The sequence below is a fragment of the Cyphellophora attinorum genome (genome assembly GCF_001299255.1).
Source record: "Cyphellophora attinorum strain CBS 131958 chromosome Unknown Contig49, whole genome shotgun sequence".
Lineage (NCBI taxonomy): Eukaryota > Fungi > Ascomycota > Eurotiomycetes > Chaetothyriales > Cyphellophoraceae > Cyphellophora > Cyphellophora attinorum.
This window is the reverse complement of record NW_017253277.1, coordinates 10,655-24,174: the sequence shown is the minus strand read 5'-3', so window position 1 is coordinate 24,174 and position 13,520 is coordinate 10,655. Positions and strand designations below refer to the sequence as shown.

General features: G+C 54.5%; 5 protein-coding genes across 5 annotated transcripts; 2 read left to right on the top strand and 3 right to left on the bottom strand.

The window, feature by feature from the left end:
• Positions 1–5: 5 nt before the first annotated feature.
• On the top strand, positions 6–2,026 carry AB675_4851 (uncharacterized protein; the record flags this gene model as incomplete). Its single annotated transcript, XM_018145015.1, has 2 exons — positions 6–1,858; positions 1,942–2,026. The coding sequence occupies 2 exons, from the start codon at positions 6–8 to the stop codon at positions 2,024–2,026; spliced, it is 1,938 nt and encodes a 645-aa protein (XP_017994786.1).
• A 525-nt stretch (positions 2,027–2,551) lies between these two features.
• AB675_4850 (Homocitrate dehydratase, mitochondrial) lies at positions 2,552–3,375 on the bottom strand (the record flags this gene model as incomplete). Its single annotated transcript, XM_018145014.1, has 2 exons — positions 2,552–2,925; positions 3,039–3,375. 2 exons carry the CDS (start codon positions 3,373–3,375, stop codon positions 2,552–2,554), a joined length of 711 nt encoding a protein of 236 aa, XP_017994803.1.
• A 394-nt stretch (positions 3,376–3,769) lies between these two features.
• On the top strand, positions 3,770–6,510 carry AB675_4849 (uncharacterized protein; the record flags this gene model as incomplete). The annotated part of the gene is made up of 5 exons (XM_018145012.1): positions 3,770–3,844; positions 3,897–4,202; positions 5,267–5,441; positions 5,504–6,246; positions 6,310–6,510. 5 exons carry the CDS (start codon positions 3,770–3,772, stop codon positions 6,508–6,510), a joined length of 1,500 nt encoding a protein of 499 aa, XP_017994804.1.
• A 784-nt stretch (positions 6,511–7,294) lies between these two features.
• Positions 7,295–8,941, bottom strand: AB675_4848 (uncharacterized protein; the record flags this gene model as incomplete). Its single annotated transcript, XM_018145011.1, has 2 exons — positions 7,295–7,538; positions 7,590–8,941. The coding sequence occupies 2 exons, from the start codon at positions 8,939–8,941 to the stop codon at positions 7,295–7,297; spliced, it is 1,596 nt and encodes a 531-aa protein (XP_017994814.1).
• A 792-nt stretch (positions 8,942–9,733) lies between these two features.
• Positions 9,734–13,315, bottom strand: AB675_4847 (Transcription factor tau subunit sfc4; the record flags this gene model as incomplete). Its single annotated transcript, XM_018145010.1, has 3 exons — positions 9,734–10,705; positions 10,741–11,855; positions 11,908–13,315. The coding sequence occupies 3 exons, from the start codon at positions 13,313–13,315 to the stop codon at positions 9,734–9,736; spliced, it is 3,495 nt and encodes a 1,164-aa protein (XP_017994796.1).
• Between the last annotated feature and the right edge of the window lie 205 nt (positions 13,316–13,520).

Below are 13,520 nucleotides of genomic sequence, written 5' to 3'. Positions count from 1 at the left end.
AAGTTATGACGTTGGATAGGGAAAGGGCCGCTGTCGTCAAAGCTCAGGATGTGACTCCGGAGGCCTACAAAGACCTTTCAATCACGGACAGATTAACACAACAAAGTCAGGTCGGTAACTCATACAGACTCGGGGAAGTCCCCTCGGCCAACCCCATTCTGCGTGAGGTTCGCCCAGGTGATAGTCTTCGCCGCTATCGCAGAGCCGAACTGATGGCTCATCATCGTCACCTGGACTTGGATGACCGAGAAAGATCTGTCGTTGATGCGCTCGACACCACTATGGATGATGTCTCACGACAACGCCGTCCGTATAGCGTTCAATATGCGACTCCACCACGATTCCGGTCGAGTCAATCAATTGGCCCCAGCAACACTGATGCAGAAACGTATCTAGCCACGACGAACGCAGACCGATCTGGATACAGACCGTATCAACCGCGTCGTCGAACTTCTGTGGTTCTTTCAGAATCACCCAGACGGCACCTCCTCGCTCCTAACAGCCCCAGGGCAAGGTTATCCGCTTCACCTGGTCGTATGACCGATGATGAGGACATGCCACCCATGTCGACCAATGACCTCACGCCTTCTCGGGGCGCCATTACTTCCCAACCCCGGACATCCGACATCCCAACGTCGGACCCTTGGCATGTAATCCAGTCTGCCTTGGAGACAGCACGTAGGACAGACGGAACTGGCACAGCTCAACCCAATCTGCAGCAGATAGAGGAAGCGTTGGAGGCAGAAAGGCAATTAGGCATGCAGTTGGAGCAGCAACTCGGCGATGAGCGGCAGCTTTCAATGCACTTGCGCCGACAGCTTGACTCACACAGCCAGCTACTTCAGGCACGGCAACGAGAACTGGCTTCCATTAGCAGTGACCCATCATTACATGATCTCTCGTTCGAGGACGTGTTACAGCATGACCTCGCAACCGAACGACGACATGGAGACGACCGTGCCGCAGAGATCGAGGAGGAGATACGCCATGGCACTGTTCGCACGCGAAGCCTCGAGAACGTCCGCGATTCCCTAATCTACGGGGATTCGCACACAGCAGAGCAGTCAAGTCCGTCTGCCGCCCATAGTTCAGCATTGCCTACAACGACTGCTGCAACACGCGCCAGCAATAACACAGACGCTTCGATCTCATCGAGCTCCGCTGCCGTTAGGGTGATGGAGTCGACCAGAAGCCGACGGATTGCCAATATCGAAGATCTTCAGCAGCAAGTGCGACTCGCAGAAGCTCGGGTCCGTCGGGCTGGTTCCGACCTTCTTTCCCTCGAAGCTGCCATGCTGGCACGGTCCAACGAAGCGACTGTGAATACAAATCCCAGCGAAAGACTCAACCCGGCTTATTCTGACGACATAGCTCGCTCGTCATCATATCGCTTCCTTCCGGATTCGCCCAACAGGTCAAGCCAAGCGCCAAGCTCAGATCGGCCTAGCTACAACGCCCATGTTGCGGCTACGAGAGCAGCAGTACAAGAGCGATTGCGTGCACAACGGGGAACGCAGAATCGCTCGGCATCTATCAGCCAGCCGGCAACGAATGCAGCATTGTCGTCAAACACAATACCTGCCACAGCCAGGGCAGCGCGCAGCACCGCGGAGCAAACAAGTCAAACGAGCTCGGACTTGCGGCTTGCTCGTATGATGATGTATTCTGGCAGCAGTGCTCGTGCTATGGATGCGAATGGCAATTGGGTCGGGGCTGCACTGATGCAGCGCATGCTCAATCAGAACAGCACGACAAATGCGACGAGCGGCAGCTCTTCATCAAATAACGTTGCAGAGATCATCAGGGATGTTGGGGTCGGTACTGCTGGTCTTGGCTGGAGTGAAGACGGGAGAAGCTTGTAAGTCCTGTTCGAGATGACCAAGATTCGCGTCCTGCTTCACGAGTGCTGAAAGATGATACATCGACTGACTGTGATTACAGATTCGCCGGTACCGAAGAAGGCATCTTCCAATTCAACGTCAATCTTCGCGACCGCATGACCTTCCCCGTCCTCGGCATGCGCTGAGTTGCTTCGACCACCAGTACTTATAGACAAGAGCTTACCAATCGCGTCTACGGCAGTGCCGCCGCTACAGGAGAAGGGCAGCAAAAAGTTCGGAAGCTACTATTTCAGTCCAAGGAAGACAAAATCCTGACGAAACATGACGATCACGACTCCATTCTGCCAAACTGTTGCAGATGGATGATCAGATGAGGCTACGCGCGATGAGGACAGAAACTCTCACAGACTTGAGAGAAGGGCGCGATCTTGGGGTCAGCGCTTGTTGGAGGGGTGGTTGTGTGTATCGTTCTGCTTACCAGCGTTCATGCTTGCAGCAACCACAACCTGAGAATACTCTCGGTTGTTTCTATGGCTGTATATAATTCGGAATCTTGAACACATTTTCTACTGTCGGTCCGTTCCGTTCGGATTCGTGGCACTGGACTGCAATTAAAACCCAGAATTCTCATTCTGTATAGACACTGCTTGAAGGGCGCCGCAGCGGCGCTTTGTTCAGCGTACATACTATACACCTGCTTAAAAAGCTCACTACTCAAGAACAAGCTGCACCCCATCATCCGCCCGCATCACCTCCTCCAAACTCTTCACCCTCACCTCCATCACCCGCAACACCGTATACCGATGCTTGCTCTTCACACTCCTCGCCTTCCGATTATTCTCCAGCTTCTTCACCTTGACCGTCATCGGCTGGCTCTCCACCCCCATCACCCGCGCCCGACACTCGAATAGTCTCTCGTCCAAATAGTTTGGCTCGCCGGTCCGTCGCTGGTCGTAGGACTCGGAATGGCGCGTGCCGGCTTTGAGCGTGAAGTCGCGCGAGCCGAGGATGGAGGCGCGGTTGAGGCGCAGGATGTCGCCTTGGGAGACGTTGGGCATGTGGAAGGGCAGGCGGAGGAGGTCGCCTCGGTGAGGAGGTAGGGGAAGCGGTGGATGTGGGCGGTGATGTAGTGTGGGCGTTGGGCGTGGAGGGCGGGGAGGAGGGTTTGGATTGATTTTGAGAGGACGAGGGGTTTACTGGTTTTGGGGGGGATGCGGATGTCTTTAGTAGGTGGTGGTCGTTTGGTGTGTTCGGCAAAGAATTGGGATGAGTTTAGTGTCTGGAGCTCGGTGGGCGGGACGAGGGGTTGGGTGTTTTGGAATTGGGAGGCGTTGCTGGCGGCTTGGGAGGTCGCTGCTGCGGCGTGGAGTTGGGAGCGTATGGGGAGTTGGTATGTGGTTGGTTGTGGAGGAGTCTTGCTGGTGGTTGTGGTGGACTTTGTCGAGAGCGCTCTTGAGGGAGTGGATCTGTTTGGTCGTAATGATCTTGCGACGCGGGTTGTGCTCGATATGCTTGGGGCTGTTCGGTTCGGCATCGAATCGAATATGCATTTTATCATGCGCCCGCAGATGCGACACATTTCGCTGGTGGGGACTGCTGGCGCAGCTGCTATCTCTCTATTGTAGTGATGGTGGCGTTGAGGTCGATGCGGAGGCCTCTCGTTGCTGGTGTCCTATGTGACATTCAGAGCTCGTTGGCGGCCAGCAAAGACATGTCGTCGTTCTTGGTCGGAGAAATCCATATTGCCATTTTAGGCAGCGCTCGCCCGTCAGGTCTTCGAAACATGGCTACTGCGACTGCACCTCAGTTCTGATATTTGAGCAACCAAGTCCATCCATGGCCTTGCTTCACGCAATTAATAGGCTTTCCACTCGTGTACTCGACGTATCGCCGCTGGTCCTTGAACTAATCGCAACGTTTGCGCCAGAATGCCTCCCACGCCTGCAGAACGAAGTCTGTACCTCAACCCACTTGTGCCAGAATCAGTCCGACATAACACCACGGTAAACCACCACGTGTTCGTCTCCCGCATTTGACGACTAACAGGTCATGTAGACAGTCTCTCAGATACGTTCCCTCAGCTCCATCCTTCTGGGCGTCGCAGCCGGCATCCTAGGCCTCGAGTCGCAATGGGGCTTCCTCTTCTACTTCGTCTCACAATTCTTCATCTCCGGCCTGATACATTTTGTCCTGGCGAAAGGCTCACCAGGCGAATACTTCGCCGGCAGTGGGACTAGTGTTGAGGTACCGAAACCGAATGGGAAGGGAAAATCAAAAGAGATGGCTGGCGCGTGGAGGGATGTCTGGCTAGGGAGTGGACTTTTCGAGGGACTAAGTGGGTTTGTGCTGGGATGGGCTGGTGTCGGTGGTGTCGTGCGGTGAGATAGCGAAATCTAAGAGAGGTATTTTGCGGACCAGCTGGTACTTCTGCGTCACGAGAATGTCGTTACTGGGCAGAACGACTACATTTTCGCCTCCACGATCACGCTGGATCTACAGGATGTCGAATGACAACTGAAAGGACGGCTACAGCGCATGTGCGCCTTGCGAGACAGCGTCACGGCGGATCTCCTCCCCACCACATGACATCTGCCAGAAGCCAAATGGGAGTCACTCCGTTACTGAGTTTATTGCTGGCCATGGCCTTTGACACCGGAGCACCCTTACGACTTCGCGAAGCACATCAGGATCAATTTCGGCCTGCGTAGAGCTACTACTCCGCTGTACTCCCAGCCCATGCTGCTCGCATGCTCTCTCTATCCTTGAACACAGCCTACAGTCTGCCACTGTCAGCAAGTATAGCTGTTTGCCAAACATCGACCCGAGTGCTCCTACCGGACAATTGTCGATATATCAAGTGCTCAAATCTACGTCTTGCCCGAAGAGATGTAGCTGCTCTGCACTTCTCCATCTGGGGGGACAACAAGGCCGCCTCGCTACTATGAGTCCTAGCACGGCTGTACTGCAGGTCTCCTTGTCCATTGCTACATGAACCTGTTATGATGCAGCCTTCCAACGACGTGTTGGGCACGCAAGCTGTGTTGTTGTTTACCAGTATCACCACGGCCGCATTGTCACCAGGCTTCTGACAATGACAATCACCTTTACCTATGGCACCTTCACTTGACTTGACTCAGACCTACAGTGAAATCCTGACCAGCGTGAAGAACACCATTTTCACACCCTCAATATATACATATTGCCCCGCCTGTGCTCATGTTCAGATCGCACACTTTACTTCATCCAGCTCGCAACGACAGTAGCCGCTTACAAGAACGAGGTCTTCCTGTGCTATCTGCACCTTCCGATCATTTCGGTGTTGTGATGGCGAATCCTGCAGCTTTCGAATAGGCTTCCGCCTCTGAGCACTTCTTCCCACCAGTAAGTCTGCACTCATGTTGTAAACCCAATGCTGATGTATTCAGACACCGTGGACCTCTTTCGCGACAAAAGACTTCCCTCCTCGAGCTGCTCGACAAAAGCGACGCGTTCTGCGGTCAACGATCTCGAGTGAACCCAAACTATATCCTCTCGAGGCAGCTGCTATCCACGCGGCCGAGTCCTCGGGTTCGCTGGTTGCGACCGGTGTTGGACAGCTAGGTAAGTGTTCACTGCCAGCTTCCCTACTAAGCAAATTTATTATTGTGCTGACCAAGCAGAAGGGTTCTCTACCATGTCAAGCACTTCCAGCCTGTCCAAGCGAGGTCTCATGAGTCTACCAAGCGAGATTCTAGAGTCGATCATCGACAAAGTCTTCCCTGACTCCCAATTGTACATCATCAACGGTAAAGACCTGAAGTGGCCAAAGAAAATGTCGATACGCCTCCCTCATTCCCTCCTGGTTTCAAAGACATATTTCAAGCTTGCCAAAGCTGCTGCGCTGCAACAAGCGACGATCGCCATCCCTCATAAGTTCGACATTGATCGTGCGAGAATTTCCAGCCTACTCTTCTCCCCAGATTTCCGCCTTCTACAGTATCTCGACGTCCGCTCGTGGATCCACACGTGGCGGCAGATCGATGAGAGGGTTTTCAAGGCCATGCTCAGTGCTGCACCGCAACTGCGCAAGTTGACTGTCGACGGGCCTAAGATCTGGGGTTGCCGCGGTTATACATCGACTGGTCACCGCGACCGAGATGACCCTGTACCATTCACGGTCACCCCTGGCCCGGATCTTCCACAGCATATCAAGCAGAAGTTCGAAGAAGAGTTTCGCTTCAAGCCGATAAACTACAGGGTCCCCAACTTCAAAGATATGGGTGGTCTTGCCCTGCACGCGTGGCTGACTCGAAACAAGGATTTCGAGCTCTGCTTCGTGGCAAGGGTGAAAACGCACACATGGTCCAAAGACCTCTGCGGCTCTCCGGGCGGTCCGAGAGGCGGGTTCATAGAGCGACACCTCTGGGTAAGCAGGCCTTCTCAGAAACATTTACCTTCCCGTTGTCCTGTTTTGGCTGACAACGGTCAGGATGTGACCTTCAGCACGCATACACCAGCGCTCGCAGTCAAGCCAGGAGACAGACCAGGCAACGAGAACTGCAATCCCGACCAAAAGGAAGAGGCAGAGTTCGACATCCCGATTGACCCATCGTTCTTTGAGAACGTGTACAACAGCCCCGATTGCCAGATGGTGCTGCAACGGTTCAGGAATGCCGAAGAGAGGCTTTGATCCCGGAGCACGGACGTAGATCTGTACAAGTACCAGATTCGGCTACGATGGCGGCATCCATAAGTCGTTCCAGCGATGCTCGGCCGTCCATCAGGAAATGCTTCAGAGAAAGGAAGCACGATCTCAGTACTCCAGACAACATTTCCTGGTGGACGATATTGCGGAGCAGTCAGAGAGCAAGCGAGGCGCAGGAGGGACAGAATGGCGCATCTCAAGACTGCGGTATGAACTACTTGCCAAAGGCAATCAGGCTTTGAGCTTGAGTTCCACCAAATGGCGTTGTCCTGAAATTGCACCAAGGTATAGGTCAAGAGCGAGTTGCCAGTCCCTACTTTCAAGATCCTGGCCGTCATCTGTACTTGCCGCCTGCGCGTGCCTTCCAGGTTCGTTGGCGAATAAAGAGCGTTGCAGCTTTGAGTCGCCATATCTACCCTTCCATGTGTCCAGAGCAGGGATCTCGTGCCCGTTCTTTGGAACTTACTCTGGACACATCTGGGAGCGTAGACATGGCGACTCACAGCTGCAACGCCGACCTCAGACTCGTCGTGCCTGACAATCTGAGCTCGAGTGCACCCGCTCACAAGATCGACGTGCTTTCATGCATTGCTGTTGTGGCTTGAATGAGCATAGCTGTCAACACACCCACCTCCATCATTGTTTCATCAGGTATCAGATTGATATCAACTAATCAGATTGATGTCAACTAGAGATTTTTTGCCATATGCTGACAGTGCCTCTAGGTCTATCTCTTCGCTTGCTCGACCAGTCTGACTTCCGAAAGCCGTCAAACCACATCGGATTTCTCATCTATTCCGGTCGCAACGCTCTCTTTCCTTGCCTGTCTGATCAAAAGCGGCTCTCTCTGGTTCGGAAATGCAAGAACAGGGCCGACGTTGTCGTTGATAGCTTCATACCACTGAAAGAGCCCACTCATCATATAGAACGTTGAGCCCCAGATACTGGACAACGAACTCTGGTATGCCGCCCAGGTGTGATTGTCGCTATAGAAGCCGAATATTGCAATCAGTCTGTTCATGTCAGCCGTCTTATTCGTCTGACAAAAGAGCTGGGAAACATACAAGAACCCAACGGATCCGATCAAGGCATGAACACCGATCCACCAACTCACTGCTCCCCACTTGGGCTTGTTCCACTTCTCTTGCGCCATTATTGTGAACATGATACTGGCGACGATGAAGGCACAGGACGCCACTGTTTGCGGCACCCAATACGCTCCGATCAGCTGCCCCCATGACAGGCTCGAATATATTCCTGGAAGAATGACAACTGCGGTCACACCGTACAAGGTAACGCCAAACAGTTGAACAACACAGGCCACATAACCCAGCTCCCTGATATGGTAATGGACGAATGAATGCCACGTCGGCCACCATCGCCACGTCAGATACTCCCTGCTTTCCCCTTGCTGCTGGGCAGTGGACGCCATACCGTGATCGACTCCCTGACGACGCGCAACTCGCTCCTTGACGCCATCGTATACATCCTCTGGCGCACTATGACCCTCGCGGAGCGCGTCCCAATGGCTCTGCCCAACGTCAGCGGACTCGCCCTGCTCGCCCTGCTCGTCGTCATGATGATGATGGGGAACCAGATGACCGAAGAATGTATGCAGTTTCGCATCCAGCAATTGTTTCTCAAGATCCATGTGGCCGTCCAGGAGCCGCTTCATTGTAGCACCAGCGAAACAGCCGTCGTTGATGGCCTCGAGATACGCCATTACACCACCAACCTGGTACAACAAAGCGCCAAAAAAGAAAGTGAGTGGTGTGCCGTACTTCTCCAGGCCTTCTGCTTCGACGTCAGGGTAGGCCAGCGGCACCCAGGACCAGCAACTCGACAGGATGAACAGCGCAGACCCAATACTGTAGCACCAGCCGGACCAGAAAGCCATGTTCCAGTATGGGAATGTTGTGCACATGATGAAGATGTTGTGCCAGAAGCCTACATTCCTGTACGGTGTCTCAGATCCGGTGTCCGAGTCCGCGGCGGGTGCTTTGTCCTTGCCATGGCTGTGATACCTCCATGGGAAATGCAGGTGAGCGCTGCCAATGGTCCAGATCTTTGTCAGTCCTCTCGTATGTCGATGATGGACGTAGATCTTGCGGTGCTGCCCAGGCTTCTTCTCCTCGACGACTCCTTGATCGACTGACCCTGCCCAGTCTCTGGCAGTGGGCGCATCGGTCAGCTTCCTTGAGGTTGGAGTCCTCTTCAGATCCTCATCCTCTACCTTCGTTGCATCGGACTCGCTGCGAGTAATGCGCGAGGCAATTCCCTCACTGTGCACATCGACATGCGGTCTGCTGCAGCCAGGGCTAATGTTGGATCCGGTTGTGCCAGTGATGGTCTTGAGAGCGTTCTCACCAGCGTTCTCCTCACTGTTGCCATTTAATCCTGAGTCCCGAAAATTCATGCTCGCAACCACGACCACAGGACGACAGCACAGTGGGACAGCGCACGAAGAGACGTGAGATGGGAAAGCATTTCCGTCCCTCCCGTCCTAGCCATGGAGTATATGCTTCGTATGCTCGCGTATGTCATACACTACCTGAGAGTGCTGTAGTGTGTAAGCTTCAGTGGCAAGCTTTCGTCTCCCGCATTGGCGGGCTCGCCTTATCTTTGGTGCTTGACGTTGAAACCTGCACGGTGATGGCATGCTGCATGTGTTAAGCGCTAGTGGGCCGCCTGTGAATATGTTATCGATGACGATGGGTTTAGGTGACTCTTAGAGCGAATGAACAGTCGCATTCTGGCCCCGAGCGGACCGGGGCGACTGGGGCGCTGCATGTAGGGCAGAAGGACGTCTTGCGCTCAGAATATGCGTTACTCTGCAGATAATTTACAGGACGTGGTGAGGACGTGCTCCAACAACATGCCACATCTCGCAGCAGCGCGATATATTTGCGAGTGGTTCCAACGAGGAATGGTCGACTCATGTGACGGCCTGCGAGATACGGATCAGGTAAAATACCGGACGGGGCGTGCCAGCGCTGGCAATCCACCACTTGCAAGGTTCTTTCAGAACCCACTACAGAGATATGAGTTGTGTGGTGCCGATATCTCGACACGGAAAACATGCATACTGTACATGGGTATCATATCGTAAATCATCACCAAGCACAAGGGACTTTATCGTCCGCCACCAGGATGACCTTGGCAGGCATCACTCAGCATTCTGAGCTGACCAAAGACATCCTTGATTCCCTCAGCACACCAGAAATCTCTCAGTAATGCTTCTCGCCATGTCCATGTTCCCGCTGAGCGCATAGCTTGTCCTCAATGCGTAGGCGCTCTGCATGTCCATGTCGCTGTACTCCTTGCCTCCTTCTGCCGCAGCAGACAATGGCCCATAATCAATGTCCATCGCATCCCCGTCATCTTGCTCCACCTTGACATCCCGAAAGGCAGCCCTCAACAACAATCCCTCAAACCCATCAGTCGCCAATTGCTCCAACCCCAACATCGCCCAACATCTCGCACGATTGAACGCGATCTCCCTCTCCGCCTCCGCCCTCTTCTGTCCAGACGCTGCGGTCCCTAGCTCTCGATCTTTCAGTTCAGCCAGCTTTAGCCGCAAAGCAGCATACTCCTCCATCATCGCCACCCCCATCAACACCCAATTATGCTTGTCTCCAACACTGCCTCCAATACTAGCCGCGGATTCTCTCGCCTGCGCCGCACCACCCGCCAGCGCCACACTATTCCGGAACCCAGGCTTCAGCGGTTGCTGCAGGTAGCACAGCGCCATCAGGAATGCGACCAGCGGCTCCTCCGGCACCAGTGCCCGAGCACGGTGAAACCATGGTAGCGCGCTGAGATACTGCCCTTTGCAGAAATGTAGTTGACCGTAGAGGACGAGCAGGACGGCGTCCATCTCTTGAGTGCGTTGGGGGATGCGTTGCGTTGATTTGCTGCCGGGGGGCAGGGGTGCGTAGACGGTGAGTGTGTCGTCGCGTTTCTTGCGCATGTATGCGGGGACGGCTTCGCCCGTTGTGGGGTCGGTGTAGGTTGTTTCGAGCCAGTGGTCAATCGCTGCGAGATGGCGGAAGAGGAATTTTGAGGGTTTACTGGACTTGGCGAGGTAGGAGCGCGCGAGGGCCTCGGGTTTGCCGAAAGGGGAGGTTTGGGGGTAGGGGAAGAGGTTTTGGAGGGCGAGGACGAGGCGGAAGGGGTCGGTCTGAAAGGGGAAGTTGGTGACGAACCAGGCATGACGTTGCCGAAGAGGGTGATTTGGTCCTGCAGGTTGATGCAGCAGACTAGGTGGACGAGGTGGATTAGGAGCATGGAGGGCGGGTCGTGGACCCAGATGACGCAGAGGGTTGTGTTGCTGAGGGCGGTGTAGGTGTCGCGCTGGGCGGAGTGGGATAAAGGGTTGGAGATTGGGGAGGATAGGAGGAGGGCGTATTCGAGGAAGATGTCTAGCCAGGTTGTAAATGAGATTTCGCGGTAGCTCGTGGGGATGTTCGAAGCGTCCTGGAGAGGCTCGACAGAGGGCAGGGCAGAGTCAGCATCCTGTGTTGGCTGTGGAGTGGCCGCGGCGGAGACTGAAGCTGAGCCGGCCGCGGTCTTCTCGTAGAGGGGTCGGCGAGAGGCTGCTACGGACGCGTCGTCATATCCGATGAAGCGCTGGTGTTTTTCTCGTGGGAAGAAGATTTTCTCGCTGCGAAAGTCGTTGATCATGGCTTTTGCGCACTCCATCCACACCCGAGTCGCAACGGGGTCGCCGGCTTGCATGCTTTCGTGGTTGGTCAAAAGAGTGCTATAGACTGCCATGAAGTCATCGACTTTCTGCGGCTTGTCCTCCACTGGCGTTGGTGCACGAGGCAGGCGCTTCGGTTGTTTCTTTGTTGAATGGCGGTAGTCGCGACCACCACCTGGAAGGATCAATTGGAAAGCATTGAGGTATCTGTCATCGGCCATACGACGGCCTGGCCGCTTCTTCGAAGGTGCTGGACCCTGGAGCTGTAGCGCAGTCTTGAGCGCATCTTCCGCAGCTTCCCGCTCCAGGCGGTGATCGATGCGTTCGTACTTGCGCAGACCCTTGACGGACATTGGTACTTCTGCATGTGCAGCCTCCACGGCTTCACAGCCGTACTTAATGGCCAGAGGCTTGTTGCCTTGCTCAGTGAGTATTTTGCAAATGTATGTCTTGGCCACGACCGAGTCTTCATCGAGCGCAACGGCAGCCTGGAAGTGCTCGAGAGCATTGGCCTTCTTGTCGACCACGTAAGCGTTTGCGCCGATACCCAGCCAGAAGTCAAGGCCCTTCTCTGAATCAACGCGCAGGAGAGCTTCGAAGTAGCGGGAGGCTTCTTGATGCTCCCTCGCTTCGCCGAGGGCTTGAGCCACTTGCAGGAACGCTTCGGGATACTCATGAACAGTGCCGTTCTGACTGGACATCGTCTGGCCTCGAGCCAGGCGAGATGATCCAGAGCTTCTTCCGAGAGTAGCCTTGCTTGAGACGGAGGATGCCCAGTTGGGCGCGTAGAGGTATGGGCAGGCCGATGCCGTACTGATCAGCAGAGAATCTTCCGACCTGGTAGCCTGGTACTGCAATTCTTCTAGGCATGTCATCTTGGTCGAACTCAGCATCATCGTCCTCTTGCATGTCCCAGTATGCTTCAATCGATCTGCCCAGAAGCCATCTCGAGAGCTTCTTAAGGACGTTAATGCTCGTCTGCAAGACGACATCTCTATCACCCTCTCGACGCGTCAGAAGGTCAACATACTGGTAGATATCGGTCCATTCGAAAGAATCCTCATCTGACAATCCATGGACACGATAGTGCAGGATGGCTTCCTTGTACCGATTAATGGCAACACCGACTTTCTCCATGTAGATACATGTCTCAGCATACATCTTCAGCGCATGGGTATTGTGCGGCATCTCGAGCATGATTTTGTCCAGCAGATCCAATGCCTGCTTAGGACGACCAGCTTCGCGCTCGACCGAAGCCAGTTGGAAGAGGCTCTCACAGTCAGTGGGATCTAGCCGCAGGATAGCCTTCAGTGCATATCTCGCCTGATTGAGCGCGATAATTCTGGAATAGGTCGCTCGTTCGAGACATGCCTCGACGACTTTCTGCCACACGAAGGGGTCGCGAGAGGAGCAGTGAGCGCCAGTCCAGAGGGCTTGAACGGCGTTTGAAGAATCTCCACGATCTTCCCAGATTTGCGAGAGGAGGATGTGAGCGTTAAAGACCTCTGGGTTGATGGCTATGGCCTCGACAATGAGTTCATGTGCCGAGTCGAGATCGCCGTCCAGACTGTAGGCATTAAGAGCTGCCTGATACTTTTCCGTAAACTCTGGCGTGGGCTCCAGAGGCGGACGTGGACCGACCTTCTGGCCTTGATTCCATCCTCCGCGTTGTCCTGTCCGTGTCTTTCTTCGTGGTCGGCCTCGGGGCCGCTTCTTGGGTACATCGTCAGAAGCAGGTATCGTCCATGGCGCGAGTCCGAGCGTGTCGGGTTCATCGTTGACAGCTTCGTCCACACCTTCGCCATCGTCCAATTCATCGCTGTCGACTTCGCCATTGTCGTAAGAATCTGGTGTCGCGGCTTCAGATCCGTCGCCAGAATAAGGTGAGGGAAAGTCCGGCAGCTCGATCGAGGGCAATGGAGCCTCCTGGGCGATGCGGTGATACTCGTCATCCACCTCAGCGTAGCCGTCGTCATCGTCTGAGTCGTAATTTGCGTCTCCACCATAGGCATATCCTCTAGTCTGAAACGTCGGCCCGAACAGATCTGGCCCAGGAATGAGGCTGCCTGGCAGACGTGTGTCGTCCATGTTGTATCGTTGTGAGGTCCCTAGGGCACGGCGATCGGAGGATTGTGTGTCAACTAAAGGACTATGGTGGTTTTGGTAGGGGCGTCTTCTACACAAGTTTCAGCCCCCAACGTCCGGGTCCTTCGCGATATCGTCGTCTGTCGTCGAAGAGTCCATGAATCACGGTCGTCCGTTGTTACGTCACGTGAAAGTGCAGGCGAAGTCT